The sequence below is a fragment of the Phalacrocorax carbo genome, chromosome 8 (assembly GCF_963921805.1).
Source record: "Phalacrocorax carbo chromosome 8, bPhaCar2.1, whole genome shotgun sequence".
In the NCBI taxonomy this organism is placed as follows: domain Eukaryota; kingdom Metazoa; phylum Chordata; class Aves; order Suliformes; family Phalacrocoracidae; genus Phalacrocorax; species Phalacrocorax carbo.
In genome coordinates, this window is record NC_087520.1 from 45984897 (window position 1) to 45998151 (window position 13255).

The window sequence follows — 13255 nt, forward strand, 5'->3', positions numbered from 1 at the left end:
TGAACAAGAACCGTGCTGCTCGCTGGCTGTGGGACTGGAGCCCAGCAGCACTCGCGACCACCGCCGAGAGTTCAGAGACCCCACAGCCTTTTGAGCCGCCCGGTGGGAGCGGGGATGTAGACGTGCGCTGCTGCTGCAGCAGAGGTTTGGCTGCGGCCGGGGGTAGTGCCCTGCCTCCGGCAGCGGCTTCTGCGGGGCGCCCGGGAAGGGCGCCTGCCCTGCGCCGGGGGGAGGCGCCGCCTCGCGCGTGGAGCTGCAGCAGCCGCAGGTCGGCCAGGCGCCGGGGGAGCGGGCGTCCTCCCGCGCCAGGGCGCCCGCTGCTCTCACACCTCCTTCCCGGGCTCTGCGTTTGCTCCGTCCCCACGGCCGAGCGCGCCCGGCCCATGGGCATGGTGCAAGGTGGGACCACCCTCCCCCTGCCTCTCTCCCGTCGGGGTGCGCAGGGGGTGAGCCACCCTTTCTGAGCCACCATCGTAAACCCATGTGGGTGTAGTTTTGGGGACAACTGAGCAAAAGCCGCTGTTAGGACAAGCAGCACCAGGCCATGCCCAGTGGCCCTGGCACAGCTCGGGGGCAGGTGAGCTCCTCGGGGGCTTGCCGGGCTCCGGGAGGGTGTCGGGCCCCCGTGGAGCACCTGAAGCTCTTCCTGCCTCCGTAAGGACCCAGGCCACAGCACATCTCCTCCCAGGACCCCAGGACCTCGCATTTAAACTAGTTTAAAGCAGTTGAACTTCTGAAACACGCTGGGCGGTGTGACCCCGGCGTCGGCGGGGGAAGCTGCCCCTCGGCAGCTGGCAGCTTGCGGGGAGCCGGCGCGGCGGTGCCGGCACGCGTGTCTGTGCATGTGCAGCCGTGCAGCTGACTGCACCCGGGCCATCGCTGTCACCTCTCCTGACAGTGTCAGCTTGCAGAAGTCAGCCAGGTCTCAATCCTGTCTTTCTACAGCCTTTTTTGGCTACTTATCCTGAAAAGGGGAGCATTAGGGATTCTTTTTGTTTCAAAGGAGAGGCCCTGTGTACAATTAAAACTTGTTTCTGGTAAACCTCATTCCAGGAAAGATGAGCTTTTAACAAAAGGCTTTTGACAGCTGCAGGGTATTTCATTTTTTTAATGCCGAATGAAAAATCAATACATTTTTCTAGGTTATACATATTCAGAACAGGCTTGATATTTCCATTATAATGGAAAATGGGTGTCTGCACATCTCGCCTGTCAGGGCTGCACCACCGCATTTTCCAAGCCACTGCTAAATATTTCAAACCTGATTTGATTGTGGTTCATGACAGCTAATGTTTCTCAGCTCTTGAGCCTGCCGGAGGGTGGGGAGGCAAGCGCACGCTCTTTCTCTCCCATCCGCCACCCTTGAAATGCCCCTTATCCCTTCGGATAAGAGATCTGGGTTCATTAAGGAACCTCCAGCTGAGAGGAGGAGAGGTGAGAGGTCTTGCGCGGTTCACGTGGGCCTGGATCCAGTCGAGGTTTGCCGACTTCTCCAACCCGCAAACTTTCTGGGTTTTGAGAGGGGCAGGAATGCAGCGATGTGGTCCTGTGCGACGGCGTGTGGGCACTCGGGCACGTTTCCAGTGAGTAACTGAGGCGGAGATTCCCTGAAATCTGCAGATGTCAGACACTCATGATTTTCCAGACTCCCCCCCCCACTGCACCCTGTGAATGTTTTAATTTTAAATTAAAAGGAAATGCCAAGGTCTAAAATGATTTATTCATGAAGAAAAGACTCTTCCTAGGATTTTGCGTGGGGCAGATTGCATTCGGTGGAAGAGCAGGCACCTTGGGCTGCAGGTGCCCCGCAGTTACGCTTGCTCACTCTTGGTATTGATCTGAACCCCAGCAGTTGGGAAATTCCTTTAAGAAAATTTATTAATAAAGCATCACGGCCTCGTGGGTGGCTCTCCGGCACAGCGACCCGTGGGCAGGCCGTGTCGTTTGTGTTTCGGTGGGACACGACCCCCTCCATGCGAATCCCACAGCAACAGCTCTTGCACCTGCCCTGGCGAGCTCCCCGCAGAGGGTGAAGCCCACCCGCCCTTCGCGAGCTCATAGACCCTGCGTAGGTGGAGTTTCTGGAAACCAACGGCACCAGTCTAGCACCTCCATCCTCTGGGTGTGGGCTGCAGTAGCCTCTCTGCCCTTCCAGAGCCCATTACTGAGGTTCCCAGGTCGGGAGTCAACCCCCATCGCCCCTTACAGGACATCCTCTGTGGCACATCTCCACGCCTCTGGGTTCAGCGCCCCGCCACGCTCTCCCAAAGCCCTGGGCAGAGTCCTTGGCCCGCAGGGACGCCCAGCATACTGCTGAGATACTGCAGGGACTTCTCGCTGCCCTGACTGGGACGCTTCTGAGGATGTACGGTTTTAAGCTGAGTACCTTTTTAACTACAAAACGACTGGTGGCGTTTTTATCAATCGCCTTAAGGAAACCACAGTAAGCCGAGAGGGGGATGAGTCCTAACAAACGGCGCGTACGGCCTCGGGGAGGTATGGTCAGACAGAAACAAAAGGGTCACGGTGGTTTGGAAATAAATTCCCTACATCTTGCTGACCCTCATCCAGCCTTCGGGAGCTGGTCGCACGAGGTCGTCTTCACACTCAGCTGCGGGTCTGTCCTGCGGGGCTCTGCGGATGTCGAGTGAAAGACAGCGGTCAGCTCCGCCCGAGCGCAGCGTGGGAACAACGTGACGCCAGCCTTCGCAGGCAATTAAAGTGGAAGATCAAGAGCTCCTTGTTGTGTGTGCAGCGGATCGAGGAGAAAAGCAGACCTTTCCCTACCAGAGGTGATGCTGCCCTTGTCCTCTCGGAAGGACGGCCCAAAGAAACGCAGGCGGGTGGATGGTTGGGTGCCATTCGCGCGTGCCTTTGCTACCCAGGCCTGCCGTCACGCCCTGGAGCTGCCACCGCGGCTCAGCAGCCGCAGAGCTGTCACCGGCGAGCTTGGGTGCAGACCTTTCGGGAACAGGAGCTCTGCTGCGTTTTATTTTCAGTGTTGGAGGATCTCATTGTTAGAAGCTGGGTCAGATCACATGCTCGTGCCCTGCGTGCAGCCTGTTGGAGGCTGGTTCCCAGCAGTTCAAAGCCCTCTGCAGTGCATGCAGCAGCTGAGTGGTATGGCTGAGCACGCCCTCCCGACCATCCCTGGGGTCAGCCGGAGCACCGAGGCAAGCTAGGCTGAGCCTAGTGAGCAGAGTCGCATCCGCCCTTCCAAAAAACTCTGCTGGGAGAGGATCGCGAGGAAGCCAGGAGTTAACGCTTCCCCTTCCCCGAGTGTCCGCGCCAGGCGGCTGCGTCCCAAGGTCCGTGGGTGCAGGGAGCTCCCAGGGCGTGCCGGGGAGAGGAGCAGGACCATTGCCCTCGGCAAAGGCCCCGGGAGCGAGGAGCCAAGTAAGGACGGTACCAGGGGCTTTCCCAGCTGATTTGAAGCCTCCTTGGGCAGATGCGTCTTGTTCTCCGCTCCCTTCCCATGCTGCCTTAAAAAAACATTCTTCAGAAAAAAATCAGCCCAGACTAGCGGGGGGAGGAGAGGGTTTGAAGCACGCATATGCTTTTTGCAGCCCGCCTGCCCAGCACAGCGGCGTTTGAGCCAAGGAGGCAGATCTTGGCCTCAGAGAGAAGCCGTTTCCAGGGCCGAGGCTCGGTGGGTGCTTGGTGCAAGGGTCTGCAGGGGCTCTCCCGGGCTGGCGGTGGGACGGGCTGCGCCTGCGAGCAGCTGCAGGCGCGGCGGGGCAGGAGGATTTGCTGTTTGTAGCCTTGTTTTTTAATCATTTTCTACCGTTATTGGTATTCATAGCTCACATTTTTCCGGTTACTGTCAGCCTGGGCTTTCATCCATTTTAAAGAGCTATTTTTTCCCTTGTTGATGATGATGATGGTATAAAGACAGATGGTGTAACTGCTTATGAATGTCCTATTTTATTCCCCTCGAACCAGACAGTGCACTTGAAGACGTGTATTATTTCCACATGCTCAGGTTAGAGCCCAGACAGCGTCTGAGCCGGGCAGCCAGCTCGCCCTTCCTCTTCCTCCCATGCCGATGCTGACACCTCCGGGTAGCCGCCGGGAGTGCCGGCACGCCGGCCACCCTTTGTTGTTCACCCAGCCTGGGCTGGGGGGTCTGGTGGGGTCAGGGGCCAGCGCCTGCTCCCGAGCCCAGCAGCCATGGGGGCTGCCCGTGGGGGGAGGCCATGGGGCTGCCATGGGGGCCATGGGCAGGCCATGGGGGCCATCGGGAGCAGCCGTGGGGGTCCATGGGGGGCAGCCGTGGGGGCTATGGGGGTGGGGCCATGGCGGGGGGGCCACGGCCAGCCCCCCGCCCGCCTCTGCCAGCACAGGCTGGCCAGAGGGCCCGGGCAGTCGGCGCCGAGGCAGAGCGAGCTGGGTGTCCAGAGAGAGGTTAACATGAAGACTTGAAGAAAATAACAGAAACCCCATAATGAAGGGGTTTGATAAAACCGGCTGAAGCCTGCTAGGTGTCTCACCTGCACGGCAGCGTTTTGAAGGCAGCAAGGTGGTTTGAGGGCTGGGGGCGGTTTGTTGGTTTTTCCCCCAGGGTGGGGGAAAAAATCAGAATTTTGATTCTGATTTGATTCTGAAGCGTGGATCCAGCTGGGGAGTTCACAGCCTTTCTCTCCAGCAATCTTGACCGCTCGTCTCACAAGGCAGACTGCTCATCTCACCCCTGCGTCAGTAATTTGTGTCTTCCCACATGTTAGGTGCCCTTGCCTAGCGATACCACCCATCACACCTCTTACTCTGGGGTCCTGTTTTCCCAGGCGAAGACCACTGGGATCCCTGCAGCTCTCAAGGGTTTCCAGCTTTTGAAAGAGTGAGAGATGGGTAGAGAATAAATCACAGTGCTTCCACTTAATATCAGTGCTGATCTCTGGATGCTTTTACAAGTTCCTCCCTGATTTAAGTTGTCACATTCTCAAAGGGCACTGCTGAGTATCTGCAGTCTCCTAATATATATTTTTAATCCTGATTTCTATCCCTGTCTTTGTTAGGGGGAGGATGGGGGGGGTGGTGCTTTAACTGGTTAGGTAGTTCAGATAAAACCTCAGGATAGCCTAGGATTTACCGTGGCCAGATAATGCAAGTTAAAATTATGAACTATCCTGCCTAAAAGAGGATATAATGGCTTAAAAGTATCCTTCCTTCCCAGTGATGTAGCCCCCGTCAATTATACGGGGGCTGTCGAGCTGCACACGCTGTACATAAATACCCAAGATACTAGATGATAACGCAGCTGTTACACCCTGGTGTAAGAGGTCTGGCAGCCGCAGCTGTCTTGCTCCCAGGGTCCCACCTGACGAGGGTGCCCCTGCGTGGAGCCGCACCGCGCCGTGTCGACACGCTCCGTGCCGCCGGCCTCGGCACGCCGGTGCTTTGGTTAACAGGTGGGGCAGTGGCGCTTTGTGTTTTGTTCTGAGCTTTCAGCGCTTCGCTTCACTGAGTATTCTTTATCCTACATGCTTTTGCACCTGTGTGATACTGCCTGTGTGCTCAGGCTCTTCCTGCGACTGGGATGAAAATAAGACACCCAGCAGCTTCCTCCCGTGCCTCGTGTCAGGGCCACGTCCACAGAAGACGGTGTGCTCCTTCCTTTGTCTGAGCAGGAGGGAGTGGCGGTGTCTGTGCGGTGAGCTTGGGGGTCTCGGTGACCAGGGTCAGTACTGCGCGGTGCCATTGAGTCTGAAGAGCTTGAGATGAGGATGAGGAAGAAGGCTGAGGCTGAAGGCACTGGAGGCTCCAGTCAGTCCCTGGCACTTCTCTAATCCATGGCATGGTTGGGTAGAACCTTCTCATACCAGGCAAATGTTTTACTGTACGTTACACTGCAGGGGACATCAGTAGTTGTAAGTGGTAGAAGTAGGTGAGAGTCTTCATTTCATCTTCATCTCTCACTTTTCTCCTCTGTGGTTTCTCTCTTGACCAGCTAGCAGGTAGTCGTTGGGAGAACACCGGGTGATGCTGATGCCTGCCGCTCAACGCTTGTGCTTCGGGGTTGGCTGATGCTCAGTGGCAGTTCCTTGCTCTTCTGTTTTGACTTTCATTTTCATGTTACACTTTCTGCTTCTCTTGTTCCAGAAGAATCCATTGAAGATGCGGAAGGGCCCAATGAAACAGCCGGTGATGCTGAAGAGCCTGCCAAGGAGCAAGAGGGTGGAGGGGACAAGGACCAGAGTAAATGGACAGGTGGGTTTTGGTTCCTCTTTTCCTTTAAATCCAGGACAGGGAAGTGGGAGGTTGCAAAGCAGCGGCCTGCAAAACTCTTTCCTTAAATGACCATGCCATGCAGCACTGTCAGCGTGACCTGTCATCCTCTGTGGAGTCTTCACGCGTGTTTCGTGACACAGTAGTGTATTTTGAGCCGTGGTCGGTCATGCGTCCCCACTCCCAGCCCCAGGCTCGCACTGGGGCAGTGGGTCAGAGCTCCCCTGGGCACATGATGCTGGACCTGACCTGGCAGTGGGAATCAGCAGCTGGGAGGGGAGGAGGGAGAAGGGGACTGCCCCTTCTGGCAGCAGCCAGCACTTAGGGTGGATTAGGCATATCATGAAACCCCACCCTATGTTGTTAAGTCTTGAGAGACTGTTAGCCTGCTTTTTGATCGTGGTCCTGGCTCTGGTAGCAAGATGTTGACACAGAAAGGCAGAGCAGAGAGGCAGACCCTGTGCTTGTGCTCTGTTAACTGCCGGAGCTGTGACATCCTGAAACTGAGACTGCAGATGCGCAACGATACTTACGTTGTTGCAGTGGAATCTGAAAGGTTTCTCTCTGCAAAATCCTTAGATGGATTAATTATGAAGGTATTAGGTTATACTCTGTCTTTCCCAGAAGATGGTTGCTATCTTGCAGAGGTGAGTGGGAGGAATCTTTTAAATATTCCTTGCCTTTGAGCAGAAAACAGCTGCAAGATTGTCCTCCTCTGGAGAGGGCCGCCCTCCTCAGCTGGCACTTGCTGACCACTTCAGTGTACGTGTGGAAACGGAGGTGCTGGGGGTGGTTCTCATTTTCCTTGACCCAGGACGGAGCGGTTCTGACTCCCCGTTTCTTTTCTGCATGGTAGCCCGGTCAGTTTGCAGACTTGGGGTTGCTTGGTACGATGCCTCTCTCCGTCTGCACAGAGACCCTTCTTCCAGACAGCCTTCTCCTGCCGCGTTTGTGGTTGCCTCTTAGTGAGCCACAGCCGAAGAGATATTTTGGCTTACACAGTCTTCAGAAGGGTGAAATGTGGTCTTTCGCCTCAATAGTGAGTTTTAATCTCAGCCATTTGAAGATGTGGCCCAACTGGCGAAGAAAGCAAGCTGTGCTTTAATGCTTGTGGAAGCTCACGTTGTCAGCCTAGACTGCACTCACCGAGGTTGCTCTGTATGTTGTTCCCCATCACAGACCCATTCTTTAACCCAGAGATGCAGATTTTGCTTGGCTGTAGGTGTTTTTTAGTCCCCTGTTGCATGGGACTTTGTGATCCTAAGCAAAAGCACACTACATTAAGTGTCACTGAAAGATGTAAGTACTGTATATTTACTAAATCTCTTAAAGGGTAAGCAGGGCCTTTTGTCCAGACCTGAAGCACTTACAAAAGCTGATCTATGAGAAAAGATTATTTTTATATGTTAAAACATGTAAGGAAAAATTAAGAACCTACTTTTTAAACCCTTTACTAGCCAGAAACTCTAAGTTTGTGTGGCTTTATTTCTTCACCCTGCCGGTGAAATTCCTAACCCGTTTTTGGTGTCTGTCAGTCAAACAGCAGATAAGAAATGGACAGCTTCTTTGAGTCGTCAAAGGGGAACGCAGAGGATGTATGTAAGCCCCCAGAGCTCTGGACAAGCCTTGTCCAGAGCCACTGCAAGGCTGAAAAGTACAGCCTCAGCAAGATGTATACACGTGCTGTTGTTGAATTCAGGTCCTGCTTTCAAACGTGTAACAACAATACCCCTGAACTTTAAAGCAAAAAAAATGTTATCCACTATTTACATACCGTGGACATGCAAAACAGGTACCACGCCTCGGCCTTGTATTGTTCCTGCTTCCAAGCTCCCTTGAGGAACAGGGCTATGTTGCCATGTCCTTCTGGACCTCAGACGTGGAAAGGAACGGAAACTAGGTGAGGTTATTCATGACAACCACAGAAGAGCAGTGTCTGCGTGTACAGGAATATCAAAACTCCACGGTACAAACTGAGGCGTAACCGGGGAGGGGAACGGGCAGTATCAAGAAAACACTTGCTGTTAAGAGAAGACTGCAAGAAGAGAGCTGGTCTGCAGCTCAGCCCAGTGGGGAGGCTATCAACCACGATGTCAAGAAAGCTGAAGAGCATAAAGCCTTCTTTGCGTTCATCTTCACTAAACAGACGGACTGCGTGAGAGCCCGGAGCAGCGTGTGTCAGCGGCGCTGGGGGAGAGCTCGTCCTCCAACTGAGAAGGAACAGGCTGCAAAGTGCCCCGTTCAGCTAAACCTTGGCGCATCCGTGACCTGCTGCTTCATACCCGGGTGTTATGAGAAAGGGACTGACGCACCCTCAGAGCCGTCAGCCGCCGCCTCTTGCGAATTTGCAGAAAACGGGGGAGGTGCCGCGCGGGGACAGCCATGGTGCTTATCTTTGGCTAGAGGAGTCGCTGGGGACCGGCACACCTGCCAGCTCCGTGTGCCCCAGGTTTCCCTGGGAATTGACCAAACAACTGTTTGTCAGTACTGACGGGAATACAATGAGATGAGTAGCAGGCGACACGGATTTGTCAAGAGCAAATCATGGCAACACGACCCAATTTCCTTCTGTGTGAAGAAGGTCTTGTTTGCAGTCGGTGTCTCATATCTTCTCCTTAGGAAGACTTTTGACGCTGCTTTTCAGGACAGTCTCAAAACAAAGCTCAAGCATTATGATGTAGGTGAAAATATTCTGGAACGGGTGCATTTCTGCAGTGCTGGAAAGCTTCCTGTGGAAGATTGTGTCCCTTTCTGAGCTCAAGAAAGTTGAGGAGCAATTTCAGAAAGCCCAAACAGCGCGAACGACCTGGAAGAGAGCATGGTCTGCCTAGTGTCTGCTGTGAGGAGAAAATGGGATGAGTGGACTTAGTTCACCCAAAGAGAGAAGACCAAAGGAGAGGACAAGATAAGTCTTGTTGTGCGTAAAATGCTTCTGAAAGGAAGGAAATAATTTGTTCTCCATGTTCAGGCTATAGACAACAAGAAGTAATGGGCTTAAATTGAAGGGAGGAAGACTGAGGTTAGATAATAAATAAAAAAATCTATCTCCTGGTACAGCCTGTAAAGCAGTGGAGTAGATTTTCTGGGAAGGTTCCTCAGAGATCTTTCCAGAAGATTAGACAAGCTGCTGTCAGGAATGAAGATGGCACAGTTTATCCTGCTTTGGATGGACCATCTGACCTTCGGAGGTGCCTCTGAGCCCTGCCATTCTGTGAAAGCAGGAGATAGGTAAGAAAGAAGTGCAGGCTCAAAGCCAATAAATAGTGTGTTGAAGTAAAGGTTGATAGACCTGTTTTCTGTTCATCATGCTGCAGTCTGATCGTTACGTTCCTTAGCAATTTACTCGTCTTTTGTGCCTCAGTTTCTTAACTGCGCACTGGGTGATTATTTCTTCCACTTTCTTAAAGATTTGTGAGACCTCTAACGAAATGTCGAGTATGTCTGCCGAGCTCCCTCCGCACAGACGCGCGAGTGATGAGTCAGGGTTGTTTGACGGCTCCACGGTACGCGCATCCACGTGGCAGGCTGCACCGGTGCCGGTGTTAGCGCTGAAAGGAAAAACCTCTCCGCTTTCATTGTAAATTTGACAAAATGTCTCAGCTGCAAAGTGAATTTATCGATTTGGGGATTTTATTTATTTTAAAACAGAATAATTTTAAGCAGAAACATTTCTTTAGGTAATACTTTTCATTAAAGTATACATGTGGAAAACGCCATCCCAAAGAAGGATTCGTTTTACCTTGATTTTCTCATACATCTTTGTGGCTCCTAAAAGGTTTCTGGAAAGCGGCAGTGCCGCCTGCTTTCGGCAACGCTTGCGCTGCCTGCGTTCCCTCAGCTCCCAGCCGGCAGCGGTGCTTCGCAGGCACTAACGCTGTTGTGTGACCCCTGAAATACTGCGTGGAGAGAAAAGGGCTGGCGTTCCCTGTCTGGTGATGGGACCTCTTCGCTTCCTCCTCCTCTCCCGGGCAGCGGGACTGAGCAGCTCCCAGGCGCCGTTCGGTGCAGCCCCTCGCACCGCAGCTGCCTCTGCCCTGCCTGCTTCCCTCGTTCTGCTCCAGAGCCTTCCACCTCCGGCCGGAGAAGAGAGATGCTCTTTGCCTGATGGTTGAGCTTTAGAAATTATCTCATCATGACTAACGTGAGATTTATCGCAAGCAAAGCAGCAAGGAGGAAAGAAATCATGGCTATTCACGACTCCATTTTTAAGGCAGAATGTAAATGATTAATATTTGACGCATTGGTTTCCAGCTAAAGCCTGAATCAGACCAGGGTAGATCAGTCCGAGACTTTTGAGTTACGGGGTGGGGCTTATATGCATTTTCTGACTAGAGAGAAGCACTTCGTCTGCAGTGACCCAGCTATGAAAGAGACTTTCTTAATGCACTGTTAGTTGTATAGATATAGAATATCAGATTTTTTTTTCCACAAAAACAAGAAACAAACTCTACTTAAAATATAGATTGAAATGAAATATTTCTAGAGGACTAGCCTGAAGGGCTTTTATTTTTTTTAATGATTTTTTTTTTTTTAAATCCATGATGCTCACCTAACACAGAGCAATTAGTGCAATGGAGCATCCCTGATTCGAATCCGTGGTAGATTGCTATTAAAGGAGGTATTAATGGGCTGCCGAGAGCTGGGAAATTGTTGCAGAAAAGTGTGTTTATGGAGTATGGTGCTGGCAGGCATGATTTCAATCGGATTTGACATGTTTAACATAAATGTATACTGCACAGCTTCTGCAGTTTATGAATAATTCCTACAGGCCCACTGCCTTTCTAATTACTGAAATTGAAAAAAACAGGTCAGGCACATCCTGACGGAAATCTATTACTGCCCCTCCCCCCACTGCCGCTTTTTTCTGGTTTTTTTTTTAATATATGGCATTTGTTGAGCACTTAATGGCTGGGATGTTCTGTGGACCAGAGTAAAGATGAGGGCGAGGGTGGGCTGGAAGGAAGGGCACGGGGGTTGAGACCCAGGCTCTCAACCCCGCTTCTGTGTGAAGGCAGCCTAGGAGAGGGGATGGGAAGGCTTTTCGAAGCACAGAAGGCTCCGGGCGCCAGCTCAAGCCCAGGAAGGGCCGGGCCGGGTGCCTCCGTGCCGCAGCCCGCCAGGGAGGCCGGGCTCAGAGCGGGGCGCCCGCCCGGCTGCCGAGCAGCGTCCGCAGGTGCCGCCTTTCTGGTCTCTGCGGGGCGACGGGGAGGCGATGGCGCGGCGGTGGCTCTGCCAGGGCCCCGAAGGCCCGTCGGCCCTTCCCCGGGACAGGCCGTGGCCTCCTCCCCGGGCTGTGTGCGCTGGCTGGAGCCGGCCGGCCGCGGGCACTGCTGCGAGCCGCGGCCCCGGAGCATCCCCGGCCAGCCCCAGCGCCGCGCCCTGGCCCGGCTCTGCCAGGCTCGCCCGTTCCTGGCCCGCTCTGCTCCAGCAGGGCTGTTGAGCCCAGCCGTGTGCACAGCTTCATCATTTTTCTGACTCTTTCTTGAGCTTTCTTCTCCTGTTTATACATAGTGAAGTATGGCTACTTAAAAAATAAGAAGCAGCAAAATTACCCTGGCCCAAGTGGAACAATTTTTGACTTTGAGCTGGGACAAACGGTCCTGCACGGCCCCAAACCGGAGCCAGCCCTCCCTGCCTGCACGGCTCCATGCCAGCTCTCGGCCGCCTTGCCAGTTGCTGGTCTTGAAAGCACGTGCATGTCATGTTCACCACAGTACAACCAGTCCCTCCCTCCCCGGCAGTGCTAACACACGCTAAACCCGCCCGTGCGGCCGCCGCCGCGTTCCAGGACGCCCGGGCGCGCAGAGGGGCCGTCCCGGCGGCACTGCGGGGTGACGTGCTTCGCTGCTCTCCGAAGCTGCTGTGCGGCAGCAGAGCCTGTCCCCGGCGGCTGCTTTGCTGTTTTCAGATACTTTTCACGCAGTGGTCTTCGGCGAGTGGGTCTCTGCCGACCCCTCCACTCGCTGCGTTTGCCCTTTCCTCACCGGCAGTGTCTGCTCGCCAGGTAGCTGCGTGCTGCCCAGCACTGGTGGTGATCCCTTCTTGCTGGTTTTAAGGAGTTAGCAGAATTACTGGCTTTTAGACCATCTTCCAAGCTCAACACATTGTTTTAATAAATCAGTTGATATGGACTGTCATGGTAGGTTAGTTGAAATATTTATACAATTGAATAGGAGAGCAGTATTCACACAGATTGACAGCTGGCTCAAGAACCATATGAAATAGGTAAATATAGAAGATTGTTGCTTGTTTCTTTTCGCTTTGTAATTAAAAAAACCCTGATTTTCCATGGTTCTAAAGCTATAATCTTAGACACCATTGCTGGAAGAAAAAGTGCAGTGCTTTAGGGTACCACTCTACAAACGTGGGTCGTGCTGGGCACAAGATGGGATGATTTTCTACATACCCCATCGTCCCTTCTGCCCGGCACAGGTCTGCATTTAACTCAGAGGGGCAAAGAGGGAGCTGTTGCCTCCAGGGCATTGAAGCCTAAGCTTCAGTCCAGGCCATTTCTTTCGGGTTCGTTTGCTGGAGTGTTTTGCTGCTCGTGTGCCAAGGTCAGCTACTGCTGCAGTCGCGGCCACGTCCGTGTCCATGAGCACCCGGACCCTCATCCCAGCGTGCCGTCACGGCAGGGCCGCCTGCGGCCGCGCTGCCCACCAGCTCTCCTGCTCCCTGGGTCAGGGTTGGGATTCTCATAACCTTTGGGGCTGATCCGTAACCGCGCCGCTGCTCCGGTACCTCTCGCCCAGCCCGCACGGGTCGTTGTCTCTCCCCCGGCACCTTCGCTCTTGGCTCGGAGCGCGGCACCGCGTTAGGGCGCTGCGCAGGGAGCAGTGCGACTCCCGGCAGCTCCCAGGGCCTCCTCCGGGAGCCGACAGGAGATGCGCTGATCCGCCGAGCCATGGGGGAGATCTGTGGTGCTCGTGACAGCGAGCAAAGCGCTGCCTCCACGTGCTCCTTGTGCTGCCTGGCATCTCTCCGCAACGTTTTCTGGGTGCCCTGTGCTCGTACAGAGCGTGGCTGAAAA

The 13255-nt window shown here is 53.9% G+C and overlaps 1 protein-coding gene across 5 annotated transcripts in view; it reads left to right on the top strand.

The window, feature by feature from the left end:
• ZFHX3 (zinc finger homeobox 3) overlaps positions 1-13255 on the top strand; it is a 534089-nt gene that overhangs the window by 490449 nt on the left and 30385 nt on the right. For 4 of the 5 annotated variants that reach the window (XM_064459844.1, XM_064459843.1, XM_064459846.1 and 1 more), the window contains one exon: positions 6100-6207. In XM_064459844.1, the coding sequence (XP_064315914.1) occupies positions 6100-6207 (108 nt within the window). The remainder of the gene's footprint in view (positions 1-6099; positions 6208-13255) is intronic. The other variant, XM_064459847.1, reaches the window with a different exon arrangement.